The 16,495-nt window shown below is 38.1% G+C and overlaps 1 protein-coding gene across 2 annotated transcripts in view; it reads left to right on the top strand.

Annotated features, from left to right (window-relative positions):
• ARHGAP18 (Rho GTPase activating protein 18) overlaps window positions 1-16,495 on the top strand; it is a 163,650-nt gene that overhangs the window by 108,805 nt on the left and 38,350 nt on the right. For both annotated transcript variants that reach the window (XM_010988641.3, XM_031456304.2), the window contains exons 3-5: window positions 1,230-1,468; window positions 5,187-5,250; window positions 9,564-9,742. In XM_010988641.3, coding sequence (XP_010986943.3) covers window positions 1,230-1,468; window positions 5,187-5,250; window positions 9,564-9,742 — 482 coding nt within the window. The remainder of the gene's footprint in view (window positions 1-1,229; window positions 1,469-5,186; window positions 5,251-9,563; window positions 9,743-16,495) is intronic.

Genomic DNA, 16,495 nt, shown 5'->3' on the forward strand with positions numbered 1-16,495 from the left:
TGACAGTGCATTGTAATCTCATTTTCTTTCTATGTCATGGCAATATCAGCTTTTTCCTGGCAATTTTGGTTTTACACACACATACTGAGTTCTTCCTCAATAGCATTAATAGTAATGGCTGACGTTTTCTGTCAGTAAACAGTGCCTGTTTCCTGGCGTGCAGAATGCCCAGCACTGCCTTATGTTTCTTGAAACCAAGGTTATTCCTACTTGATTTGTGCCCTTGTGGAGTTTGCACAGCGTAGGAGGATGGACAGGAAGAGCAGTAAGTGTTACATCACGTGGTACGGGCCGTGCCGGAGCTCCGCAGAGTTCTCCCCTGTAACATGCTCACGTCTGGTCATGAGGTAGTCAGGGCAGCTGTGCTTTGGTTTATAGATGAGAAAACAGAGTCAGCTTGAGGCTCAGTGACTTGGCCAAAGTGACGTGACTTTTGCAGGAATACAGTTCTTTTGTGTCCCAGGTCCTTGGTCTTTCGCCTTCCTCTATAAACTTGGAGCTTGGAGTGAATCTATTCTAGTTACCATTCAGTTTTTCTGTAATTCTCAATAGATCTCACACAACACTTGCTTTGCTGTTTACTTCCTTTCGGTGTTTTGAATTGATTCAGTTGTTTAACAGGTTTCCTTTAATAAGCTATTGCTTTTTAAAAAAAAAATTGTGAAAAAACCATGACTCTGATGTGCTGACTAGGGGGATTAAAAAAATTAATTTGAAATTGATTAGTTCCTGATGTTCGGATGCTCTTTACGTCTTGGCCTCTCTCGCTGTCAGCTACAGTAAGCAGAGAACACAAACTTTTCCACCAGTTAGTGTTGGGCTGGGGGTAGTGCTGAATTTAAGCCAAGACACAGGGCTTTGATGGCTATCCCCAGCATCGACTGCCTTCTGTGACCTGATGGAAGTAAGTTATCTTTTCATCGCTTGCTAGTCTCTGAAAGGGGAAGAGTATTATCTTCCCCTAGTTAATCTGCAGGGAAGTTATAGAGGTTAATCACATGTGAAGTCATTTAAAATTTTTAATTGAGTATATGTGAAATGGATCTAAAATTTGATATCTTTATGGCTGGAGCTGCTGGCAGCTGTCCAGGTTTCAGATAATGATTCTTGGGCCTGTGGTTTGGTTGTGATAGGAGAGTTTCAGCAGGAGTTTTTAAACAGCTTAAAAAAAAAGGTAAAAGTTCTCATATTTTATGACTTAAATACCATTTTTTCTCTTACTGTCTTAGAGGGAGAATTGGAAGAAGAATGGCTTAAGGAGGCCGGTTTGTCCAATCTCTTCGGAGAGGCTGCTGGAGATCCCCAAGAAAGCATGGTGTTTTTATCAACACTGACCCGGACCCAGGCGGCAGCTGTTCAGAAACGAGTGGAGACTGTCTCCCAGACCTTGAGGAAAAAAAACAAACAGTACCAGGTTCCTGACGTCAGAGACATATTTGCTCAACAGAGAGAGTCAAAAGAAAAAGAAGTAGGTTTTCTTTTTTGATAAAGTGAAGGAATAATCACCTAGAATCCATTGGACCCATCCAGTCTAATTTGAGGCATTGAAAACAATGGGCACTGATCTGCAGGGCACTGAAACTCTGTGCTGGCAGTGATCAAGAGGGACTCCGCCCCTGTCCTTCTAGAAGTTATCCCAATGGAGCAGAAAATTAAACGAGTTCCAATTCTGTATGACAGTGCCTGTGTTCAGTGGCTTTGGAGCCTTAGGAGTGGCCCCAGCTCCCTAGACAAAGTGACTGCTAATTGTTTCTTACAGAAATGTAGGAGGGAGAGGATTCTCCCTTCTCCATTAACTCTTGTAGGAAGATTTTGCTTTTTTTCTAGATTCACGTGGGGATGAATGGCAGGGAATTGTGCAGCTCAGTTACAAAACAGGAACCCTGAAACATGAAATAACTTCCTCTCTGTGTCTCGTGCCTAGCACGAAGCCTAGCACATGGAAGATTTGAGTAGATGTTTGTCAAGATGATTGATTTATCAGTGGAAGCTGCTGGAGTCTGGTAGGGACTCTGGGACTGACAGGTATCAGGGAAGGCCTGGGACAGGTAGGAGAACTGTGTGCCCTGGAACAGTGCTACTCAGTACAGCCAGGTGGTAGTCTGTTTATTACATGTCCATGAGGACCTGGAGAGCTTGCATAAGATGTAAATTATCATCTGCTCCTTCATCAAGAAACTTGCTCCAAAGAGAAAAAAGGTCAGCTGAACTAAATGATGTTCTAAGGGTCAAAGTTGATTTACAGTCTGACGTGTTCTCAGATGACACTTTTTTTTTTTAATTGAAGTATAGTTGATTTACAGTGTTCTGTTTCTAGTATACAGCATAGTGATTCAGCGATTCATACACTGAATAGTCTGGTCTAGAAGACCCAGTGTGGTGGTTGGGATGAGAACAAACAGAAAGAATCTTAAATGATGGTTGCAGTGATGATCATAGCAATCCTGTTCGCTGCCACCACTACCGAACACTTACTTGCTAACTACTTTCCAGGCCGTATCTCATTTAGTCCTCATAGCTGTCCTGTGAATGAGGTATTATCATTTCCCTTCTGCACCTGAGGCTCACAGACTTTAAGCAACTTGCTCAGTGATCCTGTAGCTAGTAAGCCGAAATGTGACTAACTCTAAATATGTGCTTTTAACCACTATGCGTCCTGCTATATTTGGGTTTCCATTTAAGACGCTGATATTAAGTAATCTCAGTAAATACATGAGATTGTATTTGCACTGTAAATAAAAGCTAACAAAAATCATAGGATTCTTTTTTAAAATGAGGGAATGAAAGGGCTATATATTTAAGATGTCTTTGTCATGTAGAGGTTTTTTGCTTTTTGTAGACATTTCATTCTTCCAAGAAATCCTTTATAGCTGCAGTTTGCTACTCTATTTGCCTAGTCAATTGTAGATGAAATCCAGTCCATTTTACAGGAGTTTTGGGGTCACTGGATTGCTTCAGACAGGTCTCTTGCTGCTGTAAGGCAGTTACACACTCACTTCCCACCCAGTGGTTATTTGGGACATCCACTGGAATTGAAGGACTGGATTCGGTTACCAGCTGTAGAAAAATGAATGGTAAAGAAATACAGTATTATGACATTTCCTTCCCAATTAAAGGGCCCTCCCAGAGGGAGTTAAGAGGAAGCCAAAAGGGGGAGGGGGCAGAGAGCTGAGCCTAAGCAAACTGCAGACTGTGGGATTCCTGCCAGTCCCCAAGAGGATGTTGCTACTCAATGCTAGAAGCAACATTTTCCAGCAAATTCCTGGTAACGTCTGAACCATATGGTTTGAATGTAAGGTAATTGGTGATTGTATCATCTGATGGAGTCAGCAAGAGAGAAATAGCGCAAGTAAATTAAAATAATGTTAACTTGCTCCCACTGCATGCCTTTAATTGAAGCACTGCCCCCATCCCTGAAGCAAACATGGGTCAGCCACCTTCACCTGCAGTTCTTCTGTTCTCAGATAAGCACAGTGGGTCCTCCATATCCCTGGGTTCTGCACCTATGGGTACGGAGGCCGACTGTACTCTTGTTTGTTTTAATAAGGGACTTGAGCATCTTCCAATGTTGGCATCTGCAGGGGCAGGGCAGGAGGTGGGTGGTGGTGGTGTCCTGGAACCAATTTCCCGCAGATACCGAGGGATGACTGTACACATTCAGCTCGTCCATTTTCAGCGCTTCCTCATGAAGCCCTTGCTGACACTGGGGAATATAATATAGAAATGAATACCATCTGCACTGTCGTCTTCAATTGCTTAGGAAAACAGTTCCAACCACACGCTCCATAATATGTGTTCGTATGTAAGATTAGAACTACTCACTGTGCTCATTGTGCCATGGGGGGCTAGCCTTCTGCAGGCTTGTGGGCGGAGGCGGTGGTGTTGCTCTGCCTGAGGGGGACTGAGGCAGTGCCATGACTCATGAACCACTTCTGTGGTTGATCGTCACTCTACATTGTCCCCAGAACTTCAGATCTCTAAGGAGAGCACCTCAGTGTGCCTGCCTGAGTGCTTTTCTAGACTCTTCTTAGGCTGCAGGTGGAGAGGGGGGTCCTTCTCTGCTAACACTTGAGTTGAAATGTGCGGTGAGCAGACTACAAAGGCTACCTCTTTTGTGTAGAGATGAAACGCCAATAGAATGAGTATTTTAAAAATAATTCATTCAAATAGACCTCTGTATATGGTTCATCTCAACTTCGCTTCCCTTTTTCCTAAATTCCTTCTGAAGCTTTACTTGAAAGGGAGGAAATACTGCCTGGACACACTTACTGGTGAACGGAGCCAGCCATGTTTTACGGTGTCTGTAAACCCTTGGAGGGCAATATTCTTCCAAGTGTCACTGCCCAGGGAGTTCCTTTGAATATCTAAGCTCTTGTTACCTGCTTGGTAATTTAGCTTTTATTTTACCCCATATGTATTATTTTTTTTAATTTGAATAATTTGTATTTTATTACCTACATGTCAACTTGTACTTTTGTTTTGTAACAGCGTTATTGAGAGAAAATTCAGGTACCGTCCAGTTCACCCGTTTACTTCAGTGGTTTTTAGTGTCGTCATGGACTTGCAACCATCACCACAATCCATTCTAGCACGTTTTCATCATCTCCAAGACAAAGTCCATACCTGTTAGCAGTCATTCCTTGTATTTCCCTCCTTACCCCTCAGGCAACCAGAGATCTACTTTCTGTCTCTATGATTTGCCTATTCCAGACATTTCATAGAAACAGAATTACATAATATGTGGCCCTTTTGCCTGGTTCCTTTCACTCCGTCTAATGTTTTTAGGGCTCATCCGTGTTGTAGCGAGTATCTGTACTTCATTTCTTTTTATGGCCGAAGAGTATTCCCTGGTGCGGGTAGATCGCATGTTGTTTATCTACTCATCTGTTAACGGATATTACTAACTTCTTTTCACTTCAATCCATAGTGGTGTCCTTGGTGACAGGGATTCTCGTGACGTTGCTCGTATCTCCCTCAGGGCTTAGTATTGTGTCTTACACGTTGTGGGTAATCACACATTTGTTGGATGATTGCTTCTTGATTATAACCATAGTCCTTTTTTTTTCTGATTGTTATAATTCTGAGTACACTTCTTGTACTCTAAAGGTTAGTGATAGAGTTATTTACAATACCATTTCTCTGCTTGTGAGTTGGAGATGACTCAATGGCCCACTTTCTATCTTTAGGCTCCAGATGGCACCGAATCACAATCAGTTGGAACAGATGAAAACAAAGATCAAGCAAAAGATGGTATGTTGGACCTGTTCTCTTGTGTTTCCTCATTTATTAGTGTAACAAACGTATAAAACCTTTTAAAACGTTCATCCTCAGTTCTAGTAAGCAGATTCTATTAAAATACTCACGTAAAATACCAAAGGAGATAATTACATAAGACTGAGCACGTAGTGGGCCTTTGATGTATATACATATATTGTAATACCTGTCTATCTTTATCTGTTCTAACATCTCTATGCATAGTCAGTTTTCCCAAATGTTTACCATGTGTCAGGTATTGTACAGAGATACTTACCTAATTTAATATGCTTAAAAGTTCTATGTAGTAAATATTGTTCTTAACCCACTTTACAGATGAGAAGACTGAGGTTTAGAGATGCGAAGTCACTTTCCCAAGGCCATACAGCTAGGAAGGGGAGCCAGTGAATGTGGGGACCCACTGTCAAATCATTAGCTCTGAGGTTCATAAATGGATCTCAGATCATAAATTCTGAGGTTCAGAAATGGATTGCTTTTCAGAAGGTGTAGAAAAACTTTTTTAAAAACTTAAGTTTTTTTTTGCAATTGATTTTATTTCTGCTTTTCATTCTTTTTCTATATCTGTTATTTCAGAAATGGATTAGTTGAAGGCCTGAATGAAAATATATGTTAAGACTTTATTAGTACTTACCAAGAAAGAATTTATAGCTCTTTCATGGATTTATGAGAAGGAAAAAAGGCTCTATATTAAGGTTATAAATTTAAGCTTAAAAACTTAATCCTTAATGTGTTGTTGCTTAAAAACTATAACAAAGGTGGTCTGTGGCTCCCTGATTCCTGCTCAGGGGCTTGTCCTTTTTGCTCTTGTTGTTTTTGTTCTTAAGACCTGGCACCTGAAGTGTCCATGCCATTAATAGTGTTGTATTTGGACTGGAAGTCCTGGAGGAGGAATATCAGGTAGACTGCAGAGGACTGGGAAGTGTTCCCAACCTGTCTATAAAAATTAAATGTTAGTCCACAATTACTGTATATGGGGTCTTTTGGAGTCTTGGAGCATCCAATGTCTTTATTTTTTCCTCCATACTTCTCTCCAAACTTTTGTCCTATACCCCTGCCTTAAAATATACAGACACACACATATCTATAAATATAAGCATGTGCATGTGTGCATATAGACACGTATTTGTCTATATATTTATATCTATAAAAGCACTTGCTTTTTACTCTTCTGTGGAGGTCTCTTTAGTTCCATGTTTTATATCAGAATGGAGTCACTGGGTGTGTTTCCCTGAGTCTGTGTGCTGGCAAGCTGAAGTGGCAAGCAAGCTGGAACAGCCAGTGCTGCCGGGCGAGAGCTGGGTCATCATGAGAGACAGATGAGCCTTTTGGGCCAATGTCAATATGCTTTGGGCTTTGGGGAAGAGTGACTGGCAATTGCTAAATGAATACTGAGGAAAACATTGTCCTTTCTTGACGTTTTCCTCCCTTGCCAGAGATGGTGATGTAGGCTATATAAACAGAAGTCCTGGAAGACAAGTTCATTATGTGAGTACTTTCCAGCCTAGCTTACAGCAGCTGAGAGGAATGTGACAAACTTGCTGCCTGATATACATCTGCTTTTGCTGGAATGCTGTGAATTGGGCTGAGAGCCTCCAATCAGAATACTAAGAGAATGTGTACAGTGCCACCCAAGTCACCAAGTATTTATTCCCGCACCTGTTCTGGGCAATGCCATGCTCCTTTGCTGGCCAGTGAGTTAACAGTGTTAGGAAAACACTGAAAGGTACTGAATGAAATGCATGTCTAAAGTTCAAAGGTGGAACTCTCTCCACTTGGAATCTGAAATTCTGAGCTACATAGTCTATTTTAAATGTTTTCCCTACACTTGGGCTTTTATACATGTTCAAAGTTATTTATTCTGAATGAAAAAGTTATAAAATTTTAATGTTGCAAGGGTTGTTGCATTTCAGATTAATCTCCTGCTAAGTATCAATCTTAACTTCTTACCAAATTGTACAACTCTATGTATAAGAAACATAGTGCCCAAGTCATTTTTAATAATGCTCAAATAATTTTTAAAACTTTCATATTATGTATATTTTCTTGTTTGAGTTCCATGGAGAAAGGAAAATTATTTTTTAAAATAAAGACACTGTGGATGATTTTGGACAACTGAAACACTTTAAGGAATTTTGTGAAATATATATAACTCAGTGTTCTTGTCCACTTCAAAAACCAAAGGAGAATAGATTAAAGAAATTATATTATTTACATTTTAGGACTTTAAGAACTAAAAGATTTATCTCCGCATTCTCTGTTACCTTTTCTCTTTGAGAGAAGATAATTCATAGGTATATTTATTAGCCAATTAACCATCCATTTCTTTTAGCAGTGTCCCTCTGTCACTCGTGAAATGGGTTTTCCTACTGTCTGCCTTAACTTGGGTTATCATTTTATCCGTTAGTCTTTACTAGGTTTTTTTATTTTTTACCATGTTTTGGAGGAACTTTGTATGTTTTAAATGCATTCTAACTTAATTATAATATCTCCTCTCGGTTTTAAATTCAGCACAGAACGTTTGTTTGTGTGGAGGGAAAGGTGGTATTTATTGTAACTTTGATATGGGAGTGTTAAGGAGAAAAGGGAATCGTTTTAATGTTTTTAATCCATAAATGTTCAGCTTCTGGAAAGGTAGCTTCTAATTTAAGAAAATGGCTAATCATTTTTTTCCTCTTAGAATGGTTTCCTAGGAAACCAACATACATATTTCACAGTAAAACATAAAAACAGTGTAAACCAGTGGGGAAAATAAAACTCAAATTGTGCTTTGACATTTAAATTCATACTTTAAAAATTAATCAGAGAAAGGTCTAGTTATAATTTTTAAAAAAATTGTCATAGGCTGTTGGAAAAAGCGTAACGTGGCATGGATGGTAGCAGATAAATACAATCAAAGAGCTTTAAATTTCTACCTATTTTTGGAATTGGCATAGGTCAGTGTTTACTTACCTAGTGTTTACTTACAACTGGGAGATGCCACCAGGCCAGCTATGTAGGCTGCCAAGCCCAGTGCAAACTGAAAACGTAGGTCTTCTTGTTCCAATTTCAAGATGGCAACAGTAGAGCATTAAACCCCATGTGGGGCCCCGCTGAGCACTACACAGGTCCATGGCCATAAGGCCTTCCCTGCTTGTTGAATGGGAGTGAAAAAGGCTAGATCTATTCTTTTCTTTTCAGTAAAACATTTTTTGTGTTTTTTTGATTTAAATTGATATAAATATAGAAAATAGAAGATAATATAAACATTTTCTGAAGGCATTAGACTTTTCATAATATACATATATATGACATATTATTAAATTTTAACATTAACTTTGCCCTCCATCACCTTGTTGTGTTAGTATATAAACATGTGAGTGCACTATTATTTATGTAATCCAGAGTTGCTCACCATAAATTAAAGGTTGGCAATTAGAAAAAAAGAAAGTAATCCTGTCATGGATTCCAGAGTTTCCTCTAGTGTGAGTTGTGTTAAAACCAAAAACTTACCAGGTAGTCAAATTTAGAAGCTAAATTTTCTTCTAAGCTTAAAGCTGTTTTTTCTAGCAAAGAAGTTTTCAAATTTTCAAATGTTATTTTTTTTCCTGGAGGATTAACAATAAGCAAACAAAAGCTAAACTGTTGATACAAGTATCTGAAACTTACTTGACTAGATTTGTAAGAACTGTTACAATCTTTGATATACTCTTGGTGTAAAACCTGTTAGTTCCTGTACCAGGTGCCTCCCGACCTGACTCCCACAGCAAATGTTTTTGGTGCTAACTTTTGGAATTTTCACTATGATAGGCAGATAACATTCCAGAAAGGACATGCAGGGCGTGGAAGAAGTCTTTTCCAGGAACCTGTTCCACTGTGAGGAAGTTAAGTGGTGTATCATAGTTCTAAGAGAGAGTAAAACTAACCTCCTTCTCTTCTCTCTGTTTTGTTTGTTTTTTTGCTGTTAAGCTTCCCGTGTAAAATAAAACAATTAAGTCTACTAAATTTTTGTGAGATTATTTATTCCAAGTTTGAGATCATCAGCAGTGTTGACTGGACACAGTCTAAGAATTGTGACCTTAGAAAAAAATTCCACAGTTGAACTCTGGGTTTCTAGTCACCACCTTCCCTTCTCTTCCCCTCGTGCACCGTTGGTAGGATTCCTTGAGTATGCTTTTTACTAGTAAAATAACTGTTAATTCTTGCCTGTAGTGAATAGTACTTTCCCCAAAGGTTTATACAGTCTATGCATTTGAAGTAAAAAAAGAAATAACCAAAGCATATGAATTGAGTCTTTTGTTTTTTTTCCTCAGGCCAGGCATCTAGCCTAGTTGTTGGTGAAAAGGACCTGATTCCACTGGTGCCTGAGGAGGCACCTGCCTCTGAAACAGACATCAACCTGGAGGTATCATTTGCAGAGCAAGCAGTCAATCAGAAAGAGAGTGCCAAGGAGAAGACCCTGAGAAGCAAAGGCGATGATGCCCTGTTACCTGTACGTAGCACATTATTGAGATGTCACTAAACATCAGAATGTATTTTTCATCAGCTTTCTATTGTGAAAAGTTCAAACACTTAGAAAAGTTGAAAGAATAGCATAGCAAACACCCCTACAGCTTTCATGTAGATCCATTCAACAGTTAACATTGTACAACATTTACTTTGTCTCTTTCTACATCCATCTGTTTGTGTATATGTTGCGCTATCAAATATACACTCACTTCTTTTTTTTTTTTCTTTAAGCTTAACAAGGCATACAAAACAAAACACAGCTCTAATGCTTAAGAAATTGAATATTTGTCAGGGAGCGTGTATAGCTCAGCAGTAGAGTGAGGTCCCGAGTTCAATCCCCAGTACCTCCATTAAAAAATACATATATTAAAAAAAAAGAAAGTGAACATGAAAACAATAATTACACTTGTATATGGTCATATTAAAATTTTCCCAATTGCCACAGAATTGTCCTTTATAGTTCCTCTCTTCCTCACTCCAGCTGGGATTCAAGCAAGGGTCATGTGTTGCATTTGATGTCATATCTTTTTGGTTTCTTGAATCTAGATCAGGTCTTCTGATTTTTCTTTAATATTTTGAGGGGTCTAAATCAAATTTCTGGTTTTGTCTGTTCTTGATGACTGGATCCAAGTTAAACCTGTTTAGCCAAACTACTGCCTAGATGGTTCTGCCTCCCATAGCATCATCAGAAGAGGGGCCTGACTTCAGATGGTCCTTTGGTTGAGGATGGATGTTTGACCACTTGGTTAAGATGTTCACCAGCTCTCCCCATTGTACAGACACCTTTTCCCCTTGCAGCTAATACTAATTTGTGATCCTTAAGACTGAGTGAATACCCCGTTGTCACTAACAACCATTCACCCACTGGTTTCACCATGCATTTATAATCTTTAGCTGAAACAGTAATGAAACTAGTGTTTGCGAAGTGGTGATTTCTCTCATTCTCTTATTCCTTTTGTAATGATTGACTGGTGATCTGTAGTAATTGCTTTCCTCCCCTTTTCTCTTTTTGTTTTTGAATATCACTCTAGACTGATGACTCCTTTTTCATTGTGTTTTATGAATCTTTGTTTTTTCTTTGACTTTTACATTTACCCAAATTTGACAAAAGGTGTCCTTCAAGCCGCGCCATTTTAACATGGCCCCATTCTTTTGCTTCTTTGCTTTCTAGTACAAGATATTCCAGGTTCACCTTGTACTTTTTCCTCCCAGACTAGAAAGAATCTACTTCTTCAAAGAGCCCTTGTTTTTTCAGTAGCAGATTGTATTTGGAGACCAAGCTCTGTGTACTGAGTGTTCTCATTGCTACTAAATGTCTTATATTTTTTAAAGTTACATTTACTTATTTTGTAGAATTTCACACACATGGAAGTTAAAAAGCATAGTGTAATGAGCCCCCAATACTCATCACCTAGCTCCCAACGTTCATTAACTCAGGGCTAGTCCTGACCTGTGCATGCCCCCAACTAGTTCCCCACTGTGTTATTTTGAAATACATCTCTGAATTCTGTTTTGTCATCTATAAATATTTCAGTATATATTTCTGAAAGATAGTTTTTTAAAACACATACCTATAGTACTATTATTGTATCTAAAAAATGCTAACAATTCTTCATTTCAAATATCTGATCAGTGTTCAAATTTCAAATTGTATCACAAGTTTCATGATTTTTTTTTTACAGTTTGAATCCAAATAAAGTTCATGCATTGCAGTTAGTTGATAATGCCTTTTAAGACTCTTTTAATCCCGCCCTCCTGCCCTCCCTCCCTCCCTCCCTCCCTTCTTCTGTCTCCGTGTGGGTCTCTTTCTCTGCCTCTCTCCCTTCCCTCTCTCCCTTCCTTCATTACTCTTCATTTTTCCCCTATCCTTTCTTCCCTCTGTTCCTTTTTCCCTGCTCCAAAATTTGTTTGTTGAAGGAACCTGGTTATTAAAGTTTCTAATTCTGTCCCTGTGTTCTTCTGTCCCTTGTAAATTGATTACCTCTGGATGTATCAGATTCAGGCTCATTTTTTTGGTCAAGACTACTTCATACGTGATCAGGTATCAAGAGTCACTGAACATCTGGTTGTCTTTCTCTTTCATGAAACTAGCAGCTGCTGCTGATCACTGCTTGAACCCATACACTTACGAAGGGTGACAAAATGATGTTCTAAGTTCTTTTTTTTCATTTATTAATTTAAATACTTCTTTTAAGAAAAACTGTCTCAAATGGGTTACCTTTTCCTTTTATTTACTGGTTTTCCTTTTTTTTTTTTTTTTTGGTTCCCTAGCATCTTTCACTTGTGAACAATTAGCATTGTTTTATTTTCTTGTAAAAATAGTATCTTAACTCATGGATTTAGACATCTAAATGAGAAAATTTCTCATATGTTTCTGGTATATTTTCTGCTCCATATCTAGAATTGTCTATCTCTGCAAGAAACCCTGATTCTGTTTGGTAGAAATATACTTCTGTGACTGTGTTCAGGACACTAGGAGTGTTCCTTTCTCTGGGGTGGCCATTGCTTTAAGCCTTTTCAGAGGACAGAATTACATGTATCTTCTTTCTTCCATGCTGAGAATAGTGGTTCTCAGGATACAGCAGATAATATAATCAGAATATCACATAATTACTTGTTTGTTTTATCCTCCATTAATGCACAGCATTCTCAGAATAAAAATACTAACACTGCTGTCAACAATATGATTACTTGAAAATAATTTAAACTTGTTTTTCTTTTCTTCCGTTGTTTGTATCCTTGGGGTGGATCCCAAAAGGACTGCCATAATCCAGTTACTCTGTTTTAGGTTGTTTAGGATGGTTATTCTCCATATAGGTAAGTCACCAACTGCATACCTGGTTAGGTTCATTAGTTTCACTTTGTAGTCAATGTTTAGGGATTGCTTTTTTGAAATTTAATTTTATTTTAGAAGCATGTGTATTATTTACATGGCCAAAAGTCAAAGTGAAAAACAAGATATATTAAAAGTCTCACTTTTATCCTTGAGCCGTCACCCTCTTCTCTCCTTCCCCCTTCCAGGTAAATTTACTGTGCAGGTAAATTTCTTTTGATTTTAACTTTATGGTTTATCCTTCCATTCTTAGAAGAGTGGAAGTCCACTATCCACACTTTTCTCCACCTTGGTTTTTTTTTTGGTGGGGTACTTATTGGTATGTTCTGGAGATTACTTCATAATAATATAGAGAAGTATTTCTTGTTCTTTTTTATTTATACTCTGTACCCCATTGTGAAGATGTATCACAGTTTATTCAACCAGCTACCTGATGGTGGACATCTAGGTTATTTCCAGGCTTTATCATATATTTTTAAAAATCCATTTTAATCCTAGTGGGAAAAATAAAGGAGTATGTATCATATGGCTTCAAGAGATGATCCAGGTCCCAGACCATCCTTAGCAAAACTATCTTTTAAAAGTGATTGTCTTCTATATCTCAACAGATGGGAGGGGGTTTAAGTGAAGGATAGGAGAGTCTAATTAAACAAGACACAGTGGACTTTTAAGTTGCTAATTCAAACAGTGGAATAAAATAAAAACTCATCTCTGCTTCCGAGACTTAAAAACAAAACTTCCTCTCTCATTTTTTTCTCTGCCTAACAGACTAAATTTTGCTCACCTACCTTCTTGATTTTATTCATGTTGTGCTGCCCCAAGCTTACAATGACCTTCCCATGACTGCCCCTCTGTTGTTCCATGTTTACTAAGGAAGCCTTAACTAACCCTTTAGGGTCTATTTCAGTTCTAACTTTACTGTTAGGTCTTTCCTGATTGTGAACTTACATTAGATAAAATTTAGAAAATCATTTTTAAAACTGTTAAGATGCCATGCTTTTGATAATTACTGTCAAATTATAGTATCCTTGTATTTATTTATGCATATATGTATCGGTTTATGTATACAATCATTTATTTGTTTGTATATCTTCTAGAAGGCATGGGCATACTTGTTAGCTTTCCACAAGTCCTCAGCATGGTTGGTGAAATGAATATTTATATTCATTACTCTGAGGCAGGAGTCTAAGCAGATAAAACCTTAAATTCTATTTCTACTTCATGCTCTCCCACTTCTGTAAATGAACGGGAGGCTCTATGTAATGCGTGGTTCCCCATTGACCTCATTTTATATTCACTTCCTTTTTCTTACGGCATCCAGCAGTCTTTATTAATTCTTTACACTCTCTCACAGCAGACTCAAATGTCTCCTCTTAAATTTGGAGATCAGGTTTTATAACCTTCAATGGGTGTTAGTTTGAAAATTAGGTACTAATTGTGTTTTGTGTACCCACGATATCTTAGAAAGTATGCTCTGTAGATATTTCATTCACTTATCAATGATCTGTATGAGGCAGATATTACAATTCCTGTTTTTCATACACAGAGACAGGTTAGAGAGATTGCATGGCATGCTAAGGCTTGGCTTTAGTGACTAAGCTTTTGAAGCAGGAGTTTTTTCTGGAAGATCCTGTTGACCCTCCTTGATGTGCCCTAGGGGTATGTGTTCATTTCATTTAGGTGTGAGGTTAAGTGTCCTTGTCCTTGGATTGGAGCTACTAACAACTTATTTAGGATAGCTTGGGATATTATGTAAATGAAATTCTGGTTTGTTGAGTCCATCATATACGATAAAAATTTAATATCACTCCTTCATCTTACCTTGGGAGACTTAAAACATTAAGGATTTATTCAGGAATTTTTAAGATCATAGCTTTGAAGTGATAACTATGGTGTAAAGTGTATATTCTAGATGCATGCCTGTATTTTAGTTCTTAGGTCTTTATTCAGTGTCTTTTGGATTCTTACTGAATTATGTTTAATTCAAGTAAATTCATGTTTTATAGTAATTTTGGTTGGAAACAAAGCTCTGCGCATACTGAAGGCCAAAAACTTGCATGGAGGCCCAAGTTGGGAGTTTGCTAGAGAATAGAACACCTCTGGAGGAAGGAAGCAGAGGGACAGTAAAAGAAATGGTGGTTCAGTATACAGTGAGGAGACTGAAAACCTAAGACAGACCCACGTCTGGACACCATACAGAACTAGGTGTGTAGGGTCATGATCCTGAATTGTCAAGAAAAGCTTAAATTATGGTTATTGCTCCCCATGTAAAAAGATAAGGAAATTTTAAGAAGTGTAAATTTGAAAGTTTCCTAAAATCTCATTTATCTAGAAAGGTATCCATTCTCTAGAATGACAGTGAATGAAACACCATAATAAAATCACATTTTACACATAGAAAAGTCTTAGGTAAGAGATGAATGTCCTAGCAGATGATAAGAAGCCATCTGTGGAAACTGACCAGTAGGAATAGATTCTCTTGCTTTCTGAGCTGACGTTAGAGTGACTTGATGCGTGAAAAAGTCAAGTCCATCATTACTGACAAAGTTTCTGATGGGCCCCTCCTATTCCAAGGCCTACAAAAGAGGGGTGCAGCCTGGGAGAATTACCTGATTAATTTATGGTAACCACATGGGAACCAGTGACCTTACATTTTTTGAAAATTTTTCTCTCTCCTTTTTCAAAAGCACATTTTTCAAAAGGTAAAGAGCTTTTCTTTTGCTGAAACTGCACTGCCTTCTCTTAGCCAATGAACTGAACCATCCAGGCTATTAACTAAACAAAAATGACATGAAACTTCATAAATATTTAAAGCCACTGCTATGAATTAAACATTGGGATAAAGAACTAACTCCTTTCATTAAGCACAATGTTAGATAAATAAATAAATAAATAAAGCTCATGACAGATTGCAAGGTAATTCAAATGTTTGAACTAATAATATTTCAGGTTTCTTTAAACATTTACCTTGGGTAATACTTTAAATAATTTTATTACATGTGTTTGACTTATTAGACTAAAAGCAACTGATTTTAGTGAAACATTTAGGACTTTTTTTTTTTTTAATAAATGGTTGGTAAATAGAATTGGTTCAGCCCTTCAGAACATAAAGCAATTAACAGAACTCTGGGGCCAGGCATGAAGAAAATACAGAGAGTTTTGTGTGATTTAAAAGTGAAGCTCAGTACAAATCATGGGAAATTGAGGGAGCATCAGGCCAGTGACCCTGAGTCTCACTGAGCTTGATTCTGTACTTTGCTCCCAGGGGCAGGGGGGTCTTCATTTCACTGAATACAGTGGGACGGAACACCTGCAGTGTGTCACGGCTCTGGTACAGTAGGGAGCTGGGGATGATTAAGACATGGTTCCTGTCCTTGAGGAGTTCACAGTCCCCCATCATTACTGATCAGACATCCCTCCCTGTCTGCTGCGGTGGACAGGGAAAATGGAGCAGGACAGAATGGTTACTGAGTTTAGGATTTAGAAGATCCGAATTTGCATTCTTATGTCCCTGGCTGGGTACCATATTTAGCCTCTTAGTGAGCCTCAGTTTCCCCACCTAGCATATGCTGTAATCATTCTTATCCTATCAGGACCTTTGTGGAATAGAATGAGAAATCATTTATCAAATATGAGTATTATCGTTTTTGCCTTACCTTGCAGTAATATTTAAGAGAAAATAAAAGCCATGATACCTGACTCCATGTTTTCAACCCCTGTGCAACTGTACTATTAACACTGGAAGTTATGCTGGAAATTCACTTAGGTAGTGTATTGGTGATATCTATTGCTATTCTTTTAATGTTCTATAGGGGAAAATGTATTAAAAGTTAAGAGAGACCTCCTTTCTCTTATAGTGGACTCTGCTGAGACTTTATCAGGTTCTAAAGAAGATTCTATACT

Source organism: Camelus dromedarius, chromosome 6 (genome assembly GCF_036321535.1).
Source record: "Camelus dromedarius isolate mCamDro1 chromosome 6, mCamDro1.pat, whole genome shotgun sequence".
In the NCBI taxonomy this organism is placed as follows: domain Eukaryota; kingdom Metazoa; phylum Chordata; class Mammalia; order Artiodactyla; family Camelidae; genus Camelus; species Camelus dromedarius.